Below are 21,967 nucleotides of genomic sequence, written 5' to 3' on the forward strand. Positions count from 1 at the left end.
TGTGGCAATATGCAACAGTGCAGAGTTGCAGTGTGACATTTCTCATCTCTGAACTTCAAAAACCTGGAGCTACCCTCCGCTTAGCGAACTGACTTCCATTTGGCTTTTTGAGTTTGATATCCCTGCTCTGCATTTGCACAGTTTTGGCATTCAGCGAGAGCACTCTGAAGTCAGGGAGAATTGGGTAAGCACAATATCGCTCTCAATCGATGCCTTTTATTATAAACCCAAACACTTTCAACACCGACAGCTCCAAACTGAATAGGAAGTAAGAACAATCACAGAGCACAGCAAAAATCACAGTGGGTTGTCAGGCAATGAAGCTTATTGAAACACAACTACTTCAGCAGTAATCACGGCGCTATTTGCCTCTGGCTTTGTGAACTAAAGAGGGACTATGCCGATGATAACGTCGTTACACAATGATGCCCGTAAAACTTGATGGAAAAGCGTTAGCCGAGAGATTATGACTCAGTGTGTCATCCTAAAAATCCTGAGCAGAAACGTAGTTTGTTAGATTTGAGGAAGGGAATAAAGGAAATAAAAAAAAAAATCATTTATCTGCTACTGTTAGATACCTCAGGGAATTGCAAAAAAAATCCCTGCAGTGCTGGAAAATTAGAAATAAAATCTGACATAAAACAGTATCTGAAAGCTCACACAAAGAGAAATCGACTCATCTTGCAATTGAAGTTTTGAAGATGAAGAGCAGTGTGACGCATTAGTGGCATTCATACTCCCGTGATCCATCGTCAATTAGTGACTGAATTGTCTGTCCTAAAACATCTCTCACCTCTGGTGCAGAACGGGCCGTCATAGGCTGTGGCGGTGCAGTCACACAAGTAGCCGTTGTACCTCTCCACACACTTCCCTCCGTTCCGGCAGTACATCCCAAAGCTGGTGCAGTGGCCTTGGCAACCGGGCTTGACCCCAGGTGTGACTTTGGCCCTCTCTTCCAGGTCAAGGGTGATGCCGTTCATCCGTAAGGCTCGGATACACCCCAGGAACCCTCTCTGCCCCCCTGCAGCACCTGAGGAGCGAGGGAGGGAGGGGGAGGTATCAGTGTAGCGAGGATATGTAGCATTAGGAGGTAGGAAAGAAAACAAATAAAGAGATGGAAGAAAGGACAAATGGAAGTCAGGGTCACAGAAGTCATTCTGAACGAAGACGCTGCTTTAATCTCTTTTAGAAACGGTTATATCCCAACGCCTGGAGGAAGCCACTGATGTCACGTTAATCGTCCCGACTGTGACGCCGTTCTTGAAACAACCTTCAACTCGTTTGATTTCTTCACTAATTAAAACAGCCTAATGAACACTGTGTCTTAATGAACACCTCACAAGCATACACAAGCAAATGGACCCACCAATGCGCGTAAACTACATGCTACAGACAAACACACACATTTAAAACACACCACACGCAGCGCACCTGACTTGAACGAGTCAATATAAGCATTAATGCTTAGCCTTGGGGTGTCGATAGCCATTCCTCTAAAGTGCCTCCATCGTCATTCTGGCCTTGCACCATTACAGTCTAACTACCCATTAACTTGGACAGAGTAGGGGTGTTAAATAGATTAATGTGCACCTAAATGACTATAGCAATAAACACACTCATAAACATGCACCCACAGGTATAGATTCAAACGTACACAAGCACACCCACAGAGGACGGTTACACTGTATGGATAAACACACAGAGTATGGGCGCACATACACACACACTATCATTAACAAGAGCCGAGGGGCATTTTAGTTATTAAAACCTCTCAATTGCATCCTTTGGATTACAGGGAAGTGTCCATTCAAGAAGACACGTTAAGGAGACTTGAACACACACTCTCGCACACAAGTCTCCTCCCTCGACGGCTGCATTCTCACACACACACATCTGCTAGCTTGGCCACACAGGTATACAACGCAGATCTAATAAGATTACTAATACATGTACTTTGATTTTCTCCAGCCGATACATTATTCACATATCAGGATGCAGTCGGGCTTTCACACGCTGCCTCCACTTTCCATTTCCACAAAGGCTTTGACTTTTAGTAGACCTGTTAATTAATCCATTTTGTACCACTGATTGGCTGGAGGTTTCTGCCACCTGTTTACTCAGGTCTAAATCAGTCTGTGATTAAACGGACAGCAGGCTCTGAGGCCTGCTGAGACCAGGGCGGACACGTACACAGGTACGCACACACACATACAGTACTCACACACACAGGTGCATACGGCTTCTGTACGACTCACAAATGGTGGGTAATAGAGCCTGACTAAAACTGGCTCAAGTCAGCATTGGCTTATCACAGATGTAAATGTAAATGTTGGTAAATATGGTGGCACAGATGTAAAGCTGTGCAATAAAGTGCAGCGGGTTTATTGTTTTTTTAACGATATACTCTGCAGGATTTTCATAAAAACAATGTATAGACTCATACACTCATATACAATCATCACTTATAAGCCCTTAGAAGTGTGTGGCGGTGGATTTTTCTGCAGACTCTACCTGAGTTTTCTTAGTTTCTATGTTCGGGATGTTTACAGGCGTGCATTTCCACTGCGCTCAGGTAAGGTTGGGGCTTTATAAAAAGGTAGCAACCAGGTGCCGGACCATAAGCAGCCAACATCCAAGAAACACGGTGCCAAAAAAAGAGCAAATAAAGTGAAGTGAACGCCAACCCTGTGTGAGGCAGTGGCTGGCTTTTACTTTCACTTTCTCAGGCAAGCATTACAACAGTAACTGTCAATCCTGCATGGTTTACCTTTAAATATCGATGTCACAAAAATTGAGAATTGGTCAGGCTTTAAAGTACAAACACACACACACACACACACACACACACACACACACACACACACACTTAGCACATCACTGTATAGCTACACAGGCATCCCAACATGAATACAGAAATTCAGACACTTTAGCGGTAATAAAAGTCGAACATATGTAGCATGTGTCAGCTCTCGCTTTATTTATGGGTGCGATGTGTGTGGCTCAAAGGCATGTTATCCTGTAATGCTGTGCTAATGAGGAAACATTTTATATTCATTAGGCTATACACAGTACACACACGCATACCCATATACACACACACACCGGGCAAATTATCAATTAAAACAGAAGTCATAAATATGACCTTTTGACCTTCACTATAAGTGTGTGTATGTTTATGTTAGTGTGGATTCTACATCATTAAGCACTGAATGTACTAATGAATAAACATGCAATAGGCACTTCAGTACTGTACGCAGCTATGGACATACAGTATGCATTTATACGTGTGCAGACTCTTCTTTTAAGCCTGATTCAACCATGCAGATAATTCCCCATCAGGCTGCACATCTGCTGCACTGCTGTTTTTCTATTATCATTGTATAAGTGGGTTAATGGAATGATAGTATGTCCTATTTCTTCAAGTTAGTCTGCACTTTAGGATGCAATTTATATATAAGTATTTTTGTTTCATATGGTCTAAATGTCATTTCAGACGCATTCCTAACCCACCGGCAGCTCCGGGGGGAGATATTATCATAGAAATCCCATTTTACCAACCCAGTGCTTTATATCTGTTAGTTTACAGCAATGTTTTTTCCCCACAACTATCTCTCTTAAAGGTCCATAATGGGCTTGCTTCTGATGGATCACTGCACGCAATGTACTTGCGCACTGCAATAAGCCTGAGTCTACAGGCAGTCCTCACACCTGTGTATTAATGTATAGCATGAATCAAAAACAGCAACAGCAAAAGAATGTGAGCAGAAGATTAATCCTGGCTAACATCTAATTACCACGAGGCTGCAACAAAATTGGATGCAACAAAACACACTCAGTTTGAACTGTAGGTGAGGCCTGTATACATGTGTGCACTGCGGAAACCGAAGTTGTTATGTCTGCATCAATGTCACAGAGACATTTCATTACACTCATTAAATGTTACCTACTGTCTTGGCAGGTGAGCGAGGCTGGCTTCCCTGTGACAGGTGTCGCACACATGCAGTGAGTAGACACAAGCAAGATGTCGATCCACGGAGACAGAGGAAAAACCAAAGTAGGAAAAGAAAGACAAAACAAACCAAGCATGAGAGAATCGAGCGAAAAACATGCAAAAACACAAAAAAGTGTGATAGCGAGCATTAATCAAGAGGGAGATCAAAAGAACAGATGGTGGCGTTAAATAAATAAAATGTGGCAAGATTGATAGTTATGTTCATGTTCGTATGAAGTGAATTGGAGAGCTAAAAGTTAACAGTGTGAAGTAAATGACAGCAGGCTGATGGTATAACATTTACTCTCAGGGCCATTAGAGCAAATGAGCCACTGTGCAGTAAACACTAAAGCAATCAAATGCTTGATGAGGAGCATATTGATTGAGAAAGAGAGAAGGAGATGATACAGCGACAGATATGAGAGCAAGGTGAGCAAAATACAGCTCCCTGGTGTACTCCCCTACTGTGTGATTATGCGAAATCATACAAACAGATAATTTTGATGGTTTTTAAATTTCTTTTTAGGCTTCTGAATTGCATTGTTGTTTTTTTTCTACTTCGCTTCTTTCAAACAGCCGCATCAATATCAATCTGAGACAGTGTGCAAAGAGGCAGGGGACATTACGAGAAAGAATCGGGCGAGTTCAGACAAAATGTTGATGCCTGCGGGGCTCTTTCTACTCCTCCAAATCTCTCCATCAAACACAAAACGATCTTTTCTTGATGTCAGAGGCCGGATCTAAACCACTTCCCTTCAGTGGCAGGGTCACTTCCTGTGTGTCGCATTGTAACTGCTCAAAGCAATCCTCAAATGAGGATTAAGCAGGGATTAGAGATCAGATATGAGAGGGTGCTGACACTTCTGTGGCTGTTGTTACATACAAGTCTCTCCCTGCTTTCACTCCATCTTCCACTATCTCCTGTGTTTTGAGATACGTGCCACACGCAGCAGGCTTGAGCCGTCTCTTGTCTCCCTTCGACAGAGAAGTCAAAATACACACATGGAAATGAGGCCGAGGCGCTATCTGGAAGCCATTACGTTCCTGGATTCATAGCCGCGAGTCGCAGAGTGACGAAACCTTTCTCGCACCTTTCCATTTCCCTAAATGAAACTACAAATACACTGAGAGGCAAATTGGGACATGATAAGGTGAGGATGCTTCAGCAGCGTTCGAATCAGCAAAAGTGATGAGACGGTGAAATTATATTATAAACGGGGATCAGCTGGGTTAAGGCTATCACATCGGGATGGCCTGATTGGAATTTGGAACAATCTCCTTTGGGCAGAACTTTTTCTACGAGATAGTAGGAACTGTGTGATCCGCCTCAGCACTTTTCCCTCTATCCGCAAATCCCTGAAACTATTTTAGCCCCAGAGTTTGGTTTATAGCGTTTTGACAGCTCAGCACAAAAGGTAGAATGAGACGGAGAAGTGAAAGCATAGGGAGAAAAGTGGACCGATCTTCTGCCATTTGAACTGCTGATGAGCTTGAGGGGTATTGTGTGGAGAGGAGGATGAAGCCATGAGGAGCTAACCAGACCGTCCAAAATTTAAGCATAATTGGTGTAATAATAAGGGCGTGATCTTTCTGATACAGAGCGTGTGCGTGTGGGAAAGGGAAAGTCGGAGGGCCAATATCGTCCTTGTACAATAATAGTTTCTTAATCCAAAGAAATATAAATGCTGAGTCAAAGTATTAAAGTGTGAAAGAAATGACCTCTATAAGTGAATTAAGTTAGTTTAAGTCACACGCCCTCGCAGCCAGCTCAGAGGCTCAGTTTTAACTTTATTAAAACTCTGATCACTTACACGGATTAGTTTCCGAGGACGTGTGTGTCCTCATGCATGCATAACATAAAACGTGAAATGGCTGTGTGTGTGTGTGTGTGTGTGTGTGCTGGATTAACATGAACTTAATTAGCAGTGGCTGTGGCTAAGCTGGACTGAAGCCTCTTTAGAAAGAACCCAGTAATTTCCTGTAAAGACAGCTACATCTTTAACTTCTAAAGACAATCAGACGTCCTCACAATGGATGTCGGCATCTGAGGGCAACATCACTGGAAATAAAGACAGCACAGAAGGTTTATATTCTTAAATTCAATCCAATTAAGATAACTTGGATGATGGGTATTTAGGCATTCCACATAAGAACGTGTAATTATTGTGCGTTTATCTCTTTGAGTGTCCCTCCTACACAAAGCGGGTATTAAATGTTCAAATTGCAATCAAATGTGTGTATGTGAGTCATTCTTACACATAGGGGGTGTTTAAGGAATACTTCACGCCCCAAATGACCATTTGTATTTCAATAACTCACCCTGTGTGAAGTTAAACTTCCTGAAGAAAACTTAAGCCTCTGGTGAACGAAGAATCCAAAAAACGGAGGAAATTTTTGATGAACTGAAGTGAGTGGAGGTAACAACAGCAAAACTTTATCGAAAGATCTGTTTACAAACTCACACACAACGGTATAATCCAAGTCAGTCATATGCTTAGTGCCTCCCAAAAAAGCTCCAACTTAACTATGCTCTTGTCAATGCCAGACTCCATTGACAAAAACAGTGATTTTACCTTGTTGAAGATGGGAGCTGCTGGTCGACCACTGCCTCTGTTAGTAGTTTGTTTGTGTTACTGTGTGACCTTGGTGAGTCTGAGCTAACCCTATAAAACACTAAGGTCACACAATGACACAAACAAACTAACCCGACTGAGGCAGTGGTAGACCAGCAGCTCTTGTCTTCAACGAGGTTAAATTACTGGTTTTGTCAATGGAGTCTGGCTTTGAGGAGAGCGTAGATATGTTTCACTTTTAGTTTGGTTCCCTGTCAGAAAGAACTGAGTGTTTGGGAAGTACTGAGCATACAACTGGATAAATGAGACTTGGATTATATTGCACGAGTTGTGTGAGAGTTTGTAAATGGATGTTATGTGATGATATAGTTTTGCTTTTGCTAAACTTACGATTTCAATTCATCAAAAATTTTTCCCTGTTTTTGGATTCTTTTTCACCAGAGGCATGTGTTTAAACAAAGTTTCGACATGAATTTAGCAAACACAGGGTGAGAAATTGATATATGAAATATTCCTTTAATTGTGTAGACTGTGTGGGCATGTGTGTGTGTGTCTTACCCACGTAGAGCTGGCTGAACAGCTCCAGCCGTGTGTGCCCCTGTGCAGGAGCGAGCTGAGATACCCGATATGTCTGATCCAACTGAAGAACCGACTCTTTGACGTTACGCTCGGCCATCACGCGATGCCACTGGTCATCGTTGAGGGGCGTGGCCGAATGCACCGTCAACTCCACAGGTCCGTTTCCAACATCAAAGGAGAAGGAGATGACTTTAGGAGCTGCGCAGAGAGTGTGAGAGAAAGAACGAATCAGCTCACCTGAAGTCTTAGTTACAGAACTCATTTGTTAAACCACATGAAGCAAACATCACAACTTTCCAAAACCCATAACTCCCTGTTCTGTCATAGTCCACTCTGCAGGTAAATGTGCGTTCAATTTCTAATCTAATGGCTCATTTGTTTCAAGGCCATTAATTTGGCTTGTATAGATTTCAGCTCTGCAATACACGAGTGCTCACAGCTTTGGACAGGACTAATCTCACAGACAGTCGATAGATGCCAGGAACTGTTGGTTTTGTATGACATGAAGTTGTATCGCAGCAGTTTCCATGCCCCCCCCCCCCCACTAATCTTGATCTTTTTGAGGTTTCCCTAGTTTTGATAGAGAGATAAAAGCCAAAGATTGAGAGAAAAAGAGAGCTAGAGTTGAAGATAAATGACAGAGGGAGTGTGTAAATGAACAAAGTGAAGGAAAAATGAGGGCACGATGGCCTTGTTTTTCTGCATGATTAATTTCCATCATCTTAAAGCAAGTGGATTTGTGTGTGTGGGTGCATGTGTGTGAGTGTGTGTGTGTTTGAGCTGTGCTATGGGGAATTATGGAAGCTGGAATGCCATAAACTTTATTGCTCCTGCGCAGTTTAGGAGCCTAATATTTTAACACACCAACAGGGGGCACTGTTATACCTTTTATGACCATGACAGGTCAAATGTTCAACGATATATCTGAATTACTCTGTGTGTGTGTGTGTGTGTGTGTGTGTGTGTGTGTGTTTCAGCCGCACCACCTGTCCATTCCAGATGTTTTTGCTACTGCACTGGTGAGGTCACTGTCTGATGGCTTTTAACCTGTCTGTGGGGAACAGTGATCAATCTGTACACTGTGTGTGTATGTTACGACAGAAAAGGAGCTGAAAAAAGAGGCAGATAATGTGTGTGTGCGTTTGTGTGTGTTGTTATTTTCACCTCTACCTCATCTTGAAACAGTCAGATAAATAATCTCCACAGGAGCAGACACTGAAATGTCATTTTGGGACACGACTAAACAGGCATACCAGATAATATGCAGCCTCATATTAGGGCTGGGAAATATTGAGAAAATCAAATACGTTGACATTATTGTATCCTGTCACACCTGCTTTGAAAGACTGGTGTGGAGTAATCATGGAAAGCTGTGACTATGACTATGTCTTTGATGACCCAAAAGAACAAATCAAATTTGGAATCACTTGATTGAATTTGTAACCACATTATGAGCAGACTTTGTATGACACTACTAATGTTTCACCACCTCTTCCCTTCTTGATGGAAACAACAGAAATGTAAGCTCCGTCAGTTCTAATATATACGTTTTTTACAGAGTGTGATGGGCATATGTACGTAAGATAAACATTAATACTGCGCACAGATTGAGGTCCAAGTACACAGACCTATGTGGGTTGTATACATGTAGATATGTGGGCGAATATAGATATGTATGTGTAAAGACGTGTTAAACAGGAATGTAAATATAGACAGTGAAGGCAGTTTGGTTGCACTGGGGCCTGTGGGGTGGGAGGGGCCCTTACAATTGATTCAGATTACCACCTTGAACCTACACCTGTGTTCAAAAAAGAGCTTGCATTAAATTAAAAATGGTGCCATTTGCAACAGGCTAAATGCAACCCATCTCCGTGATTTTTGGTTCTTTTTTTCTAGACAGTAGCAATCTATAACAAAATGATATGCCTATGCTACATGAACTAGAAAAACCATGAATAAACTACATATATAAAAAAACCTATTCAATTAATGAACAATTGTTTGGCGGCATGGTGATGCAGTGGTTAGCATTGTTGCCTCACAGCAAGAGGGTTCCTGGTTCAGACCCTGAGGTGGGGGAGCCCTTCTGTGTGGGGTTTGCATGTTCTCCCTGTGTCAGCGTGGGTTTTCTCCGGGTGTTCCAGCTTCCTCCCACAGTCCAAAGACATGCAGGTTAATTGGTGACTCTAAATGAATGATGAATAACTTCTTATCCTCTTTGATACAATGATTATTGGGTAACATGTATGTTGATGTTGCCTAATGTCAAGTCTCTGTTTGATCATGTGACAAGACGATATGCTAGAGTACCTAGTTAGGTGCAAAACCTGTCAAGACTGACAAGCTGAGCACATCTGCAAGTCTAGCGGGCACTCATGATTGTTAAACATAAAAGCAGCAGTAAGAAAGGACAAGAGAGAGATAAACAGGAGGGAAAAAATAGCAGAGCTCCTTAAATCAGATTCATTTGGCTTTTGTATAAGCAGCTACCAGTTGTGTGTGTATGTGCGCCTTATAACTAGTAACTAGTGTGCACTGTGCACCTCATGCCACTTGTGTATGGGGTCAGATCAGTCTCATGATGAATGAACTCACGCAGGGTTTTTCACAAATGCACATGCTCTGGTTCACAGTTGTATTTCAGACTCATTAATGCAAACGCTCTGCTTCACAAATATTATTTTGAGGCACACTTCAGCCATACGATTGGCTGAAAGCGAACACACCTGATTAACTGATGAATCTGTCAATCAGAATCATAAATTTGATTGACAGATTTATCAGCCAATGGTGACGTTCGTTGACCTGAGACGTCAGGGGAGTCTCAAAATTCACCACACAGATTTCTCTCACAAATGTAGAGAGGTTCACAAATGAGAAGCAGTTTGTAAATGCACATTCAGCAATTCACATGATCTGTGAATTTATGTTACAAGTGTGCCTCAAAATAATATTTGTGAAGCAGAGCGTGTGCATTTCCGAATTTATATTACAAGTTTGCATAAAAATTATATTTGTGAACCAGAGCGTGTGCATTTGCGAAACAGACCGTGTGCATTAGTGAGTCCGAAATACAACTGTGAACCAGAACATGTGCATTTGTGAAAAACCCTGCGTGAGTTCATTCATTATGAGACTGATCTGACCCCATACTTGTGTTAAACCTATACATAAGGAAGAGTATACATGTGTGTATACTCTGGAAGTGAAGATCTGGGACTGAGAAGTTTTCCTGGGGAGTTGCCACTCACAGCCATTGACATTAATATAAAAATATTTATAGGATGGTGCACACTCTATAATATCTTTATGAAAAAATGAATAAATACATAAATAAAACCAGGAAAACACAACACTTAGGATATTACAATATCCAAGTCAAGACAATATATCGCCCAACTTCTTATGAATATATGTGAAAGTTGAGTGGCAGTTTTCTCATCTTTTCTAACTGCAAGACAGTGTTGGTTTAAATTTCTAATTTTATCATTAGAATTATGCGTCATTGTTTCTGCCAACATATACATCATGTGTGGACGAGAGGTGTTAAATGAACCCCAGTGTAAAATGCCAAAGGATTCTTTTTGCCTTGACCTGTGAAGTGAATGAAGCAACAATGAGAAAACGCTGAGGGAATTATTTTTGCTGCTCAGAAGACAATTTGCAGTTGTCAAATTAAAACCCAATTTGAGTCTTTCCTTGATGTCTGGTACTACTGTGAAACCGCTGTATAAAAGCTATATATTCTGGGTGGTGCCATATGGTTGTTATTGGCACCAGTGTGCTGCAGTCGTAGAGATGATGAATAACCATTTCATAGCTCTGTATGTTACTGCTTCATTATGGCTTAATTAGGCTCGGATATTAGAGTGGATAATTATATGTAGTGGTCAATGGGGAAATGAACTTTCTTTTTTTCCCCCTTCGCCCAATCAATGTGCCCGGCTCTTTCCTCCTTTTCATATTTCTTTCGTCTAATTATCTTTTTTCACTTCGGTTATTTTTCCATTCGTCGAACTCTTGCATCTCTCCTGCCGTACACATATAGTTTGTCTGCTTTCTTTGTTCTTTTGTTTGCGTGTTCTTTCTTTTTATCTGTCCTCACAGTCCCCTGAGTCTATCCTCCCTTCATGCTGTACTGCTTCTTTCTTTCTTTCATGTCTTTATTGTTTGTTCATTTGTGTCTTCATTTACAACTTGCTCTCTCGCATTCACTTCTTACCCATCCCTCACTTTGCCCTCACTCCCTCCAATCCTTCCTTCCTTCCTTGATCCCTTCCTTGCAGACATTATCATGTCCTCTCAGATGAGATGCAAATACACCAGAAATCATCGCAGCAAAAGCCTGTCTGGATGTGCTGAGTGCATTAACCCATAAGATAAATCTGAAAAAGCGCTTAAACACTCAACTCCCCACAGTACACAACACACAGCAGCATGCAGACAAATCGACGCATGCACACACACAGTGAGGCACAGAGTCTAAGCCCTCTGACAGGCTTTAGTACGCTGAATTAATGATGTCTGTATGCACAGAGCAGGTCTGCAGGGCAGGGAGGAGCGACATCAGTTATTTTAAATGCTGAAAGAAAGTCACACATATATCAAAACACGCCAATAGAAACAAAGCAACAACAAGGCTGCTATAGCAACGCAGTACGGCATGTGAGTGTGTGTATATGATTGTTTAGTGTGTTGTTTCAGCGGCATGGCAAAGCAAGATGGATGCCCTACAACTTTCTTTTTATACTCCGTCCACAGGCAGGAATGAAAACTAAAGTGCCCTCAGAGCACGGAGCTTGCCTCATCTATTTGCATAGCCGTGATGGATGTTATGAGCGTTAATGTGTGTGTGAACATAATTTGGTGTGTGTGAGATACACTTGCACGTTGGCCTCAAGAAAACCCAGCAGAGGTTTTTATTTTTGCTATTTGTTTTTCTATTAATCTTTTAATATGGGAGCTGAAAGAGCCAAGTCCTAAATTATGCGTCAGCGCAGCGTAGCCAAACAATGATAAATACTATCAGAGATCATGTGTGTCTTTGTGTGAGAGATCACTGCTCGTTTGGCCGTGCATATACGTGCATGTGTGTTTTTTAAATGGGAAGTTCCATTCCATGCAGTTCTTGGCTATTTTAAGATGGCTGGCAGCGTGTTATCTCTTCGATCGCTTTTCTGTTATACTTGCTAATTCTTTGTTGTTTGTCTCATTTGCTTTGTTAGCCTTTTGCTCTGTGATTTCCACCCCTGGGACGGTCAGAACAGTCTGACCCTTTTAAGGAGGTAAACTCTATTTAAGTGCGAGCTGAACTCAGAGCGCCACAACGAAACCTGCCGCTGTTGACGCTGAAACGAGATTTAAAGCAACCTCTCGACAACTAAGCATCTCTTTCTGACAAAAAGGCCCTTCAAATCAGACTTTTTCATGCTTATCAGCAAAAACTTGCTCACAATGCAAAGAATCCTGAGTGTTTCTCAGTGTGTACGTAGAACAGATCCAGTGAGATAAAGATTCACTTCTGACGGTTTTTGAAGAGGAGTCTGAAAAATATTCGTAGTGGCGGCTGGTTGCTTTTCTCTTTAGCAGATAACTACATATTGCTTTACAAGTCAGAGGCATCTTTAGAGACGACTTTAGAAAGCTGAAGATGCAAAGACTGCTGCTAAACTTCAGACGTGAACTTTGTGTCTGTCTGGTCTTCACATAAAAAAGGCAATAATACAATTTTATAAGCTGAGGTCTCAAGCGGGAAAGAGCATTTCTCAGCTGGATCCCAGACTCAAAGTGTTTATAACCTTTGGGTAGGACTATCACTGAAATTGCAGCCACTTAAAGACTCAAAACATGGCACATACATAGTTTCCACTGAGCCACAGAGCATCCCAGAAGTCAAGCGTTTCTGTATTTAGGGACCTTTCTATCGGTCCTCAATCCTGTTACCACTCCAGTTCACATGGTTCTGAATATGTCTTCAATGCTGCCTCTCAAATGTGTCCATGCCTCCTTCTTAAGATTCAAAGAGGAATAGTGTCCACCTGATGGCTTTGAGTCTGCTGAGGTCACAGTAATGCATGTTTTGTACAAGGTTGTGTGTGTGTGTGTCTGTAAGTGTGTGTATGCGCTTTGAGCTCCTGCAATGGCACAGCTTTGCTATTCTGGCCTAATGCTAGTCATTTCATGCCTTGACTGGATTGCAGCAGATACAGTTTTTGCACCAGCGAGAGGGCAGAGATTATGTGTGTGTTTATGTGTGTGTGTGCATGTCGTTTTGTGAGTGTGTGTCTAAATATGTGCTGTGGGGCAAAATGCAAGATGATAGCAAGGGAGAGGGGAGAGGAAATCGATGTGGGGGCATTTTGAGAGCCTCGGGAGACACCCATGTACACACACACACACACACACACACACACACACACACACACGCACACACGCCCTATCTCCTCTGGCCTGCTGTGCAGCCGTGACAGACTTACTGTATCTTTGTGTGTGTTTTTTGTGTGCATGTTTGGAAGACAAATACCAACACCCCATGGCAAAACTTGTACTGTACTTGCATGTACAGGAATGTCAGCACATTGTTTTTTCTGCAAGAATAAATGTGAGTAACACTGGGGTGTGTACATGACTTTGTGCAACACAAAGTTCAACTGATAAGAAGTGGGAAAGAATATAAAAGTTTTTAGGCCACAAACCAGCTGACATGATGTCATCCAGTGTAATGGCTTTAGAAAGCACTTTGGCTCAAAAATCATCTGTCGACTTTGTGTCTATTCACTGGATTGGCATCTTGACACAAAATGGCGGGCCAGGCACACCAGCAGGAAATGGTAAGTAAGCGCCTTTGACACCAAATGTTCAAATCCCTTTGAATCCCAATGAAATGCAATTAGTTATCTATCGACAGCCACGCTGTGCCAGGAACCCCCTTCACAATGCAGCTCTGTGATTAAAATGAAGCCAGAGATTTTAACATTCTTGATCAGTGCGGCTCCGCCAAGGCCGCTGGGATGTTAATTTGAGCCACTGGAACAAGATCACAGAAACCTACTGCATGCCATGTCAATCATAAGTCTCAGAAAGGACTTAAGAGAATGTGAAATGGGGTGGTGCAAAGCTGTCCCATTTTTTGGGGTATTTAAAACGCTCATCTCCTCTGTCACCATCTCTCCCATTTCCTACTTAAATTTGACAGTTTTCTTTCTAAGAGCCTTTATGTATGGCATTATGTGGTGAAAGCAAAATATGCAAGTCAGAGTCAAGTATCAAGTCTTTGATTCAGAGTCCGAGTCAAGTCTCAAGACTCCAATGTCTCTGACTTATTATATCTGTTCCACCACATAGGTCTTTTGCACATGCAGCTATATGTGACACGTACTGTATGTGCGCTTATTGTTAAGTGGTAACCTCTAGTGGCTATAGTGATCATGACTGGAGCAAAGGAGGATGGAGTCATCTGACATACAGTACAGGCCAAAAGTTTGGACACACCTTCTCATTCAATGCGTTTTCTTTATTTCCATGACTATTTACATTGTAGATTCTCACTGAAGGCATCAAAACTATGAATGAACACATGTGGAGTTATGTACTTAACAAAAAAAGGTGAAATAACTGAAAACATGTTTTATATTCTAGTTTCTTCAAAATAGCCACCCTTTGCTTTGATTACTGCTTTGCACACTCTTGGCATTCTTTCGATGAGCTTCAAGAGGTAGTCACCTGAAATGGTTTCCACTTCACAGGTGTGCCTTATCAGGGTTAATTAGTGGAATTTCTTGCTTTATCAATGGGGTTGGGACCATCAGTTGTGTTGTGCAGAAGTCAGGTTAATACACAGCCGACAGCCCTATTGGACAACTGTTAAAATTCATATTATGGCAAGAACCAATCAGCTAACTAAAGAAAAACGAGTGGCCATCATTACTTTAAGAAATGCAGGTCAGTCAGTCCGGAAAATTGCAAAAACTTTAAATGTGTCCCCAAGTGGAGTCGCAAAAACCATCAAGCGCTACAACGAAACTGGTACATATGAGGACCGACCCAGGAAAGGAAGACCAAGAGTCACCTCTGCTTCTGAGGATAAGTTCATCCGAGTCACCAGCCTCAGAAATCGCAAGTTAACAGCAGCTCAGATCAGAGACCAGATGAATGCCACACAGAGTTCTAGCAGCAGACCCATCTCTAGAACAACTGTTAAGAGGAGACTGCGCCAATCAGGCCTTCATGGTCAAATAGCTGCTAGGAAACCACTGCTAAGGAGAGGCAACAAGCAGAAGAGATTTGTTTGGGCCAAGAAACACAAGGAATGGACATTAGACCAGTGGAAATCTGTGCTTTGGTCTGATGAGTCCAAATTTGAGATCTTTAGTTCCAACCGCCGTGTCTTTGTGAGACGCAGAAAAGGTGAACGGATGGATTCCACATGCCTGGTTCCCACTGTGAAGCATGGAGGAGGAGGTGTGATGGTGTGGGGGTGTTTTGCTGGTGACACTGTTGGGGATTTATTCAAAATTGAAGGCACACTGAACCAGCATGGCTACCACAGCATCCTGCAGCGACATGCCATCCCATCTGGTTTGCGTTTAGTTGGACGATCATTTATTTTTCAACAGGACAATGACCCCAAACACACCTCCAGGCTGTGTAAGGGCTATTTGACCAAGAAGGAGAGTGATGGAGTGCTGCGGCAGATGACCTGGCCTCCATAGTCACCGGACCTGAACCCAATCGAGATGGTTTGGGGTGAGCTGGACCGCAGAGTGAAGGCAAAGGGGCCAACAAGTGCTAAACACCTCTGGGAACTCCTTCAAGACTGTTGGAAAACCATTTCAGGTGACTACCTCTTGAAGCTCATGGAGAGAATGCCAAGAGTGTGCAAAGCAGTAATCAGAGCAAAGGGTGGCTATTTTGAAGAAACTAGAATATAAAACATGTTTTCAGTTATTTCACCTTTTTTTGTTAAGTACATAACTCCACATGTGTTCATTCATAGTTTTGATGCCTTCAGTGAGAATCTACAATGTAAATAGTCATGAAAATAAAGAAAACGCATTGAATGAGAAGGTGTGTCCAAACTTTTGGCCTGTACTGTAGTATAAAGAGCCCCAAAGTACGCATAGGGAGCATGAAGGGAGGTGGTCAGGGTGGTGGACGGGTCAAACACAGGACTTTCACCAAAGAGACAGCTGTTTGTGTCCCATGTTAAACCAAATGTTAATGTTGAGTCATGTGGAGCCTATGCTGTAGTCTACGCACGTGGTCTATGCGGTTGTGAGCATTTATACTTGTGTGGTGGGTTGCCTGTGTCACTTGGCACCTCCAAAACACTAGTCAGCAGTGGGGTTCCTGTGAAGTGCTGTACAGTTTAGTTAATTCAAAACACACATTAAATATGGCTTAATAGTGAGAATCTCAAACACAAGTACACAAATCAGCTTCATTGTAACTGCAGCATTCACAGACAAACACTTTACTTTATCTGGACACATTTTCCCCACAAATACCACATGCTAGCATTATTAGCACAAGCCTATGACATTTTACATTGTATAAATTAGCCTAGCAGCTACCAGACTTTTCCTCTACTCATATGAAGCCAGGGACAACAGCAACATTTAACAAAGGTAACGTTACAAAATTTGGCTCCATTACAACTCACAAGGTTCACCGACAAAAAAACTGTCTTATACTAAACACATTTTCCAAACAAATATAACATGCTAACGTTATTAGCACAAGCCTATGGCATTTAACATTATATAAAAATAATTTAGCCTAGCGACTAGCGGACTTTTCCTCTGCTCATATGATGCCAGGATAAATCACACACAGGACTTAAAATTTTATTTTGTGGAGGCTTTATTGTCTTCACAATTCACTGTGTCTTATCAGTGAAATTACAGTAAATAAAAGCTAAAAAGGAAAATGGTTTCAGCTTACAAATATAGACAAGAGGTCTGCATCGCCTTGACGTGCAGTTACATTTCTGGGGATGTGCATGCCACTGCGGCAAGTACACTGCCTTTGTATATGGGACATCTGCTCTGTCCACTAAGCCACTAGGCGCCCCCCCAAACTATGATCTTTTCTGAACTTAAGGAAGTAGTTTTGGTGTAACTGCTATCATTAAACAATGTTAACCACATGTGTAAAACAGAGGTTGCGCTAGACTTTTTCGTCGCCGGTCATTTTGACTGACAGGGTCGTGAAATTCCGGTCATAATCTATTTCTACCGGTCATTTTAATTTTTGTTTTTAAATGATAATAAAGACATTCAAAGAAATTTAGTTTTCATTCGTTCGTTTTTAATAAATCCAACAAGCAAGTTATAAAGTGTGCATTAATAAGGACATGAACGAAAAGATGAACAGACATCCACACACCGCAGTGCTTCAGTTCGGCGTCTGGTCTACACGCGAGCCACGAGCGCTTCTGTCAAGCTGGATAGAGCGGATCGTACCAAAAAGGAAGTCGAACACAGAAAAGACGAGCGAATCCGGCCAATTTTCAAAATAAAATAACAACAGCATGCACTGAGGAACGTGAGGGAATACCATGTTTATAATTTAAAATAACACAACAGTGCATAACCGAACACATTTTTCAATACCCCAATCACTTCATTACAATTTTAATTTTGTGTCACCGAGCCTACAGACTACATAAATAAAATGGTCAGAACAATATGCCCTATTCATTCAGTGTTAATCCAACACGCTCAATACATGGACATGCAATAACAAATTGTCATTAACTTATTACGTTATAAAAAACGATTAAAATATGGACTTACCCATGTTTAAAATGACCTGTTGAAGTGAAAAAACGAGTACTGACGGAAACAGACGAGTGGAGTCGATGTTTAACCGGCGTGGAGAGCGCAGGAGAAATGCGCTGCCTGTGTGGACAGTACGCCGCAGGACCATAAATCAGGCTTTCTGCAGCACTAATGCATCTGGTGTGTCCAGGCCGTTATGTTAACAACGCTACATGAAGCAGATGAATGACTTTTTCTCTGCAGTGTGAAAACGGCAGCCACTTAAACCACTGACTGTGCACTCCGCCGCCAAGTGGGCAGGGGTGGTAATTGCAACTGGTCAAATGACCGACGGCCTTCAGATTTTCCGGTCATTGTTGTAAAAATCCGGTCAATGACTGAGAATATCCGGTTAACGCGACCCCTGGTGTAAAAGATAAACTGTTAACAATCATGTACAGCCTATATAGCTTAGTATGCAGGCTATTTTACGAAATGGCCCTGTGGGTTGTATTAGAGGTAGGGAGAAATTACTTATGTGGTCATGTGGGTTGAAGGACTTGTTGCTATTTCAAAAGCACTGACACCTGTTGGAGTTTTTTTCAGTGTAATGACTAATAAGAGCTAAGAGCATAGAAACTGCACAATGCTCTGATTCAAGGTGAAGAGACGAAGGAAAAACAGTTTATAAATATGAAAAAGAAAAAATTATTTTTCACTTAGTAACATCAAACTCATCGCCTCATTGAAAGTGAGCTGAAATATGAAAACATAAAGACACATACTGAAGGTCGAGTTACACCTTCACAAGTGTTTTGTTGTCTGTTAGACTGCAAATACTTGATTACTTTCTGTCTTACGGTGAATGCAGCTGATAAAGTGGAATAATAACTGTCTCAATCATGTAATACAATAACTTAAAGCGATTCTCTTTTAAAAAAAAAAATTAAAAGGAAGCTTTAGAGACCCATTACAAAGGTGTCGGCATAATTTCAACAAGATCTTTTGGTATGTGTCTACTTTATTTCAACAGAGCTGTTGCATCTCAAGAATATCAAATCTGAAAGCGTATTTAAATTCAGTCTTGCACAGTCAGGACGTATGATAAGATAATGCCCCCATGACTGAACTCCCTCTCAACTGGTGCAATGGTTGCTTTTGTGTCTGCAGAGTAAGAAAAGCCATGGCGTCTTAGGGCCCGGCTCTCGCTTATCTTCTCCACTGCTCGACTCTGAGGACGTGGAAATCTTTCAGTCTCTGCTGCTGCCAGATTTGAAAGCAGATTATATTATAGATAATATATAAATAGATAAACAGCAGATTATATTATAGATGATGTATGTGTGGTTACATAAAAACAAAATGACTACTACGACTATAACTTAATTATAGAGCAGGCTCCTGTAAAATGCAGTCACATGCATTTTGTTTCATTTCATTTTTATGGATTGCTAAATATTTATTTTTCCCAGAAACCTCCAGACTCGGACTCCAAAGCTATCCATAAGGGAATAATTCATTTTAAATTATTTTATGTCAGAAGTTGTGCAAAAAAAAATCACAGAGTGGGGTGTACAAAGTGTTTTATAGCAGCATTACTCTGTAATAAGTGATGATAAAATATTACACCCACCCAGCAGCTCCTCTTAAATCATCTGCTTGACATCATCTGGTGCAAGGACATCATGGTCGAGTCAGAAGAGGCAAAAGGTGGGGTCCGGCAAAACAGACAGCACATAGACTGTGTCCACAACATCTGGCATCAAAATATCTACATGCTCTTTCAGCTGGCCAAATTCTCTCAGTGATTGACGCAGCTCTTTATGTCCTTGGGCCTCGAGAAAACTGTTGAGTGTGTGATTTTCCAAATGAGTGACGGCTCGCACAAATCGTAGAATTGAACTCCATCTGACTGATGTTGCTGAGGGGATACTGCGGTTGGCACCGTATTCTGCCTCAAAAGCTTATTTCAGCCCAGAGGTGGAGTGAGGCAGACAGCAAAATTTATTCATCTTTGCCACAAGGCTGTTAAGTATGTTTATCTCTTTCAGCCCATCACTGACAACTATCTGTAATGTACATAAAAAGAAAGCAATGATTTCAGCAGTTATTCTCAGTGGCATCTTCCAGGTCTTTTAAATCACTTTCAAATGAGTCCACAGAGAGCGTCTGTGGACCAGGAGGTAAAGCGGATTGTCCTTTGATCACAAGGTTAGCAGTTCAAATCCCTTGCTCCTCATGATTGCATGACCGCCATTGATCTATGAATGTGTGTGTAAATGAGAGGCACAATAAAGTGTTTTATCCGCTAAGTTAGAAAGGCGCTATATAAACGTAGTCAATTTTCCAAAACAGACCGTAGAGGCCCTCTTAATATTTGAAGCATTATTACAGCTGATAGAAGTTCCTGCTTTATTTCATAGTGTGTTCAAATGTGCCACTTTTTTACTCTCTCTGCTGTGAGATCTTGTAAATCTGTCACAGCCCAGAGGAACAGACTGTAGTTTGGACCTCGGGTATTTCGGCACAAGGAGCATGTGAAAGATAAGGTGTGCGAAAATAAGCAGGCCGCACCTGTTATTTATCAAATATATATCAAAACACATGTGATGCTGCTGTTCGTCTCTTTTTCAGGTTGCAGCGACAGAACGTCAAATCATAAAACTGTCCTCTGGGTAAACAACGAGCAGATTTCAACTGAAGATCAGAGATGTTTGTAAGTTGTTCCACTTTTTTAATGCTGAAATCTATCAAATTGACTTTTAAAATGCACCACATGTATGTTTTTTATGTGTGTGCATGTTTGTGTCTTTGTGTAAAGGATAGAGAGAGAGAGTTGATGTGAAACTGCAGATGCTTTCTGGGTGGGAAGACTTCCCTCTTTATTGTGTGCAGGTACAAACTCTGAAACACGTGCAATGTAGCCATCTAACTGACACTAATGACCCTGTGTGTGTGTGGGTTTATGTGTGTGCCGCAGTGGAACAAGTTTGCGGGGGCAAACTTTTAAGAGTTAAATACTCATATTTGAAATAATGGTTTTTAGAAAAATAATGGAGAGTGTGTCTGTGTGTGTCTCTGTGTGTGCGAGAGAGCTTGTGTTTTGTCAACCCTGAAAATGGGTGATTTGGTTAAACAGAGGTTTATAATGGACATAATTATTGCACACACCAATTACCTTAAATAAATGATTGCTCTCTCTCTCTCTTGCAATCACACAAAGTAGTGCACCATAATCAGGAAGGCAATTGACTGTTGCTGGTGTGTGTGTCGGCATCACCGTGTGTGTCTGTGTGATTCTGATTGTGTGCGGTGACAGGTTGCATCCAGCGCAATCAGTCTGACGGATGGATTAAATCTCAGACTAGGTTAGATAAAGAGTCAGAGTAAGGGAGACAATGAGAGAGACAAACACAAAGAGAAATGACCCTCATGCACACATAGAAACACTCGGATGTGTCTTACATTTGAGCTCCAAGCGGATGAAGTCAGTGTTGCCAAGGTTTTCCAGAAAGACGCCGTAGGGCGCGCTGGTCTTGAAATAGAAGGAGATGTCGGCGCTGGTCTCGCCCTGGAAGGTGGCAAAGTGCAAGTAGGATGACGGGGTGGTGAATGATGCAGCGTTCCAGTAGTTATCTGTGAAACAAAAAACCCAAAACAAATAGAATCACAACCAGCTCATCCAACATGCACCTGCTGTTCCCTCCATCAGCACTGTGGCAAACACTATAACCATTCCGATCTGATAAGCTGCAGAATAAATTCATTGTAGAAATGGTTTTATTTCAAATGGTTATGCATCCATTCTCATTCCTCTCCAAAGAGCTATCAATCTATTCAGGCTAAAACAGTGTTATCTCACCTCCATTGTCTAAATGTGGCTCATTTAATATCTCCTCAGTAAAAATGATTTCATCACCTAAAACTCTATTTCTGTGCAGAGGTTCCAACGCAGCCTGTAATTTCCTGCAACTTCACGAACACTCAACAGAAAGTTGATCATATCATATAGCGGAGAGAGACCATTTCTTTTCTTCTAAATGAGGACCTGAGAAGGGGACAAG

The 21,967-nt window shown here is 41.7% G+C and overlaps 1 protein-coding gene across 2 annotated transcripts in view; it reads right to left on the minus strand.

Moving 5' to 3' along the window:
* cntnap2a (contactin associated protein 2a) overlaps positions 1 to 21,967 on the minus strand; it is a 465,407-nt gene that overhangs the window by 39,779 nt on the left and 403,661 nt on the right. For both annotated transcript variants that reach the window (XM_033639118.2, XM_033639119.2), the window contains exons 18-20: positions 21,369 to 21,539; positions 7,123 to 7,341; positions 794 to 1,030 (exon numbers count right to left, since the gene is read on the minus strand). In XM_033639118.2, the coding sequence (XP_033495009.1) occupies positions 794 to 1,030; positions 7,123 to 7,341; positions 21,369 to 21,539 (627 nt within the window). The remainder of the gene's footprint in view (positions 1 to 793; positions 1,031 to 7,122; positions 7,342 to 21,368; positions 21,540 to 21,967) is intronic.

Source organism: Epinephelus lanceolatus, chromosome 20, assembly GCF_041903045.1.
Source record: "Epinephelus lanceolatus isolate andai-2023 chromosome 20, ASM4190304v1, whole genome shotgun sequence".
In the NCBI taxonomy this organism is placed as follows: domain Eukaryota; kingdom Metazoa; phylum Chordata; class Actinopteri; order Perciformes; family Serranidae; genus Epinephelus; species Epinephelus lanceolatus.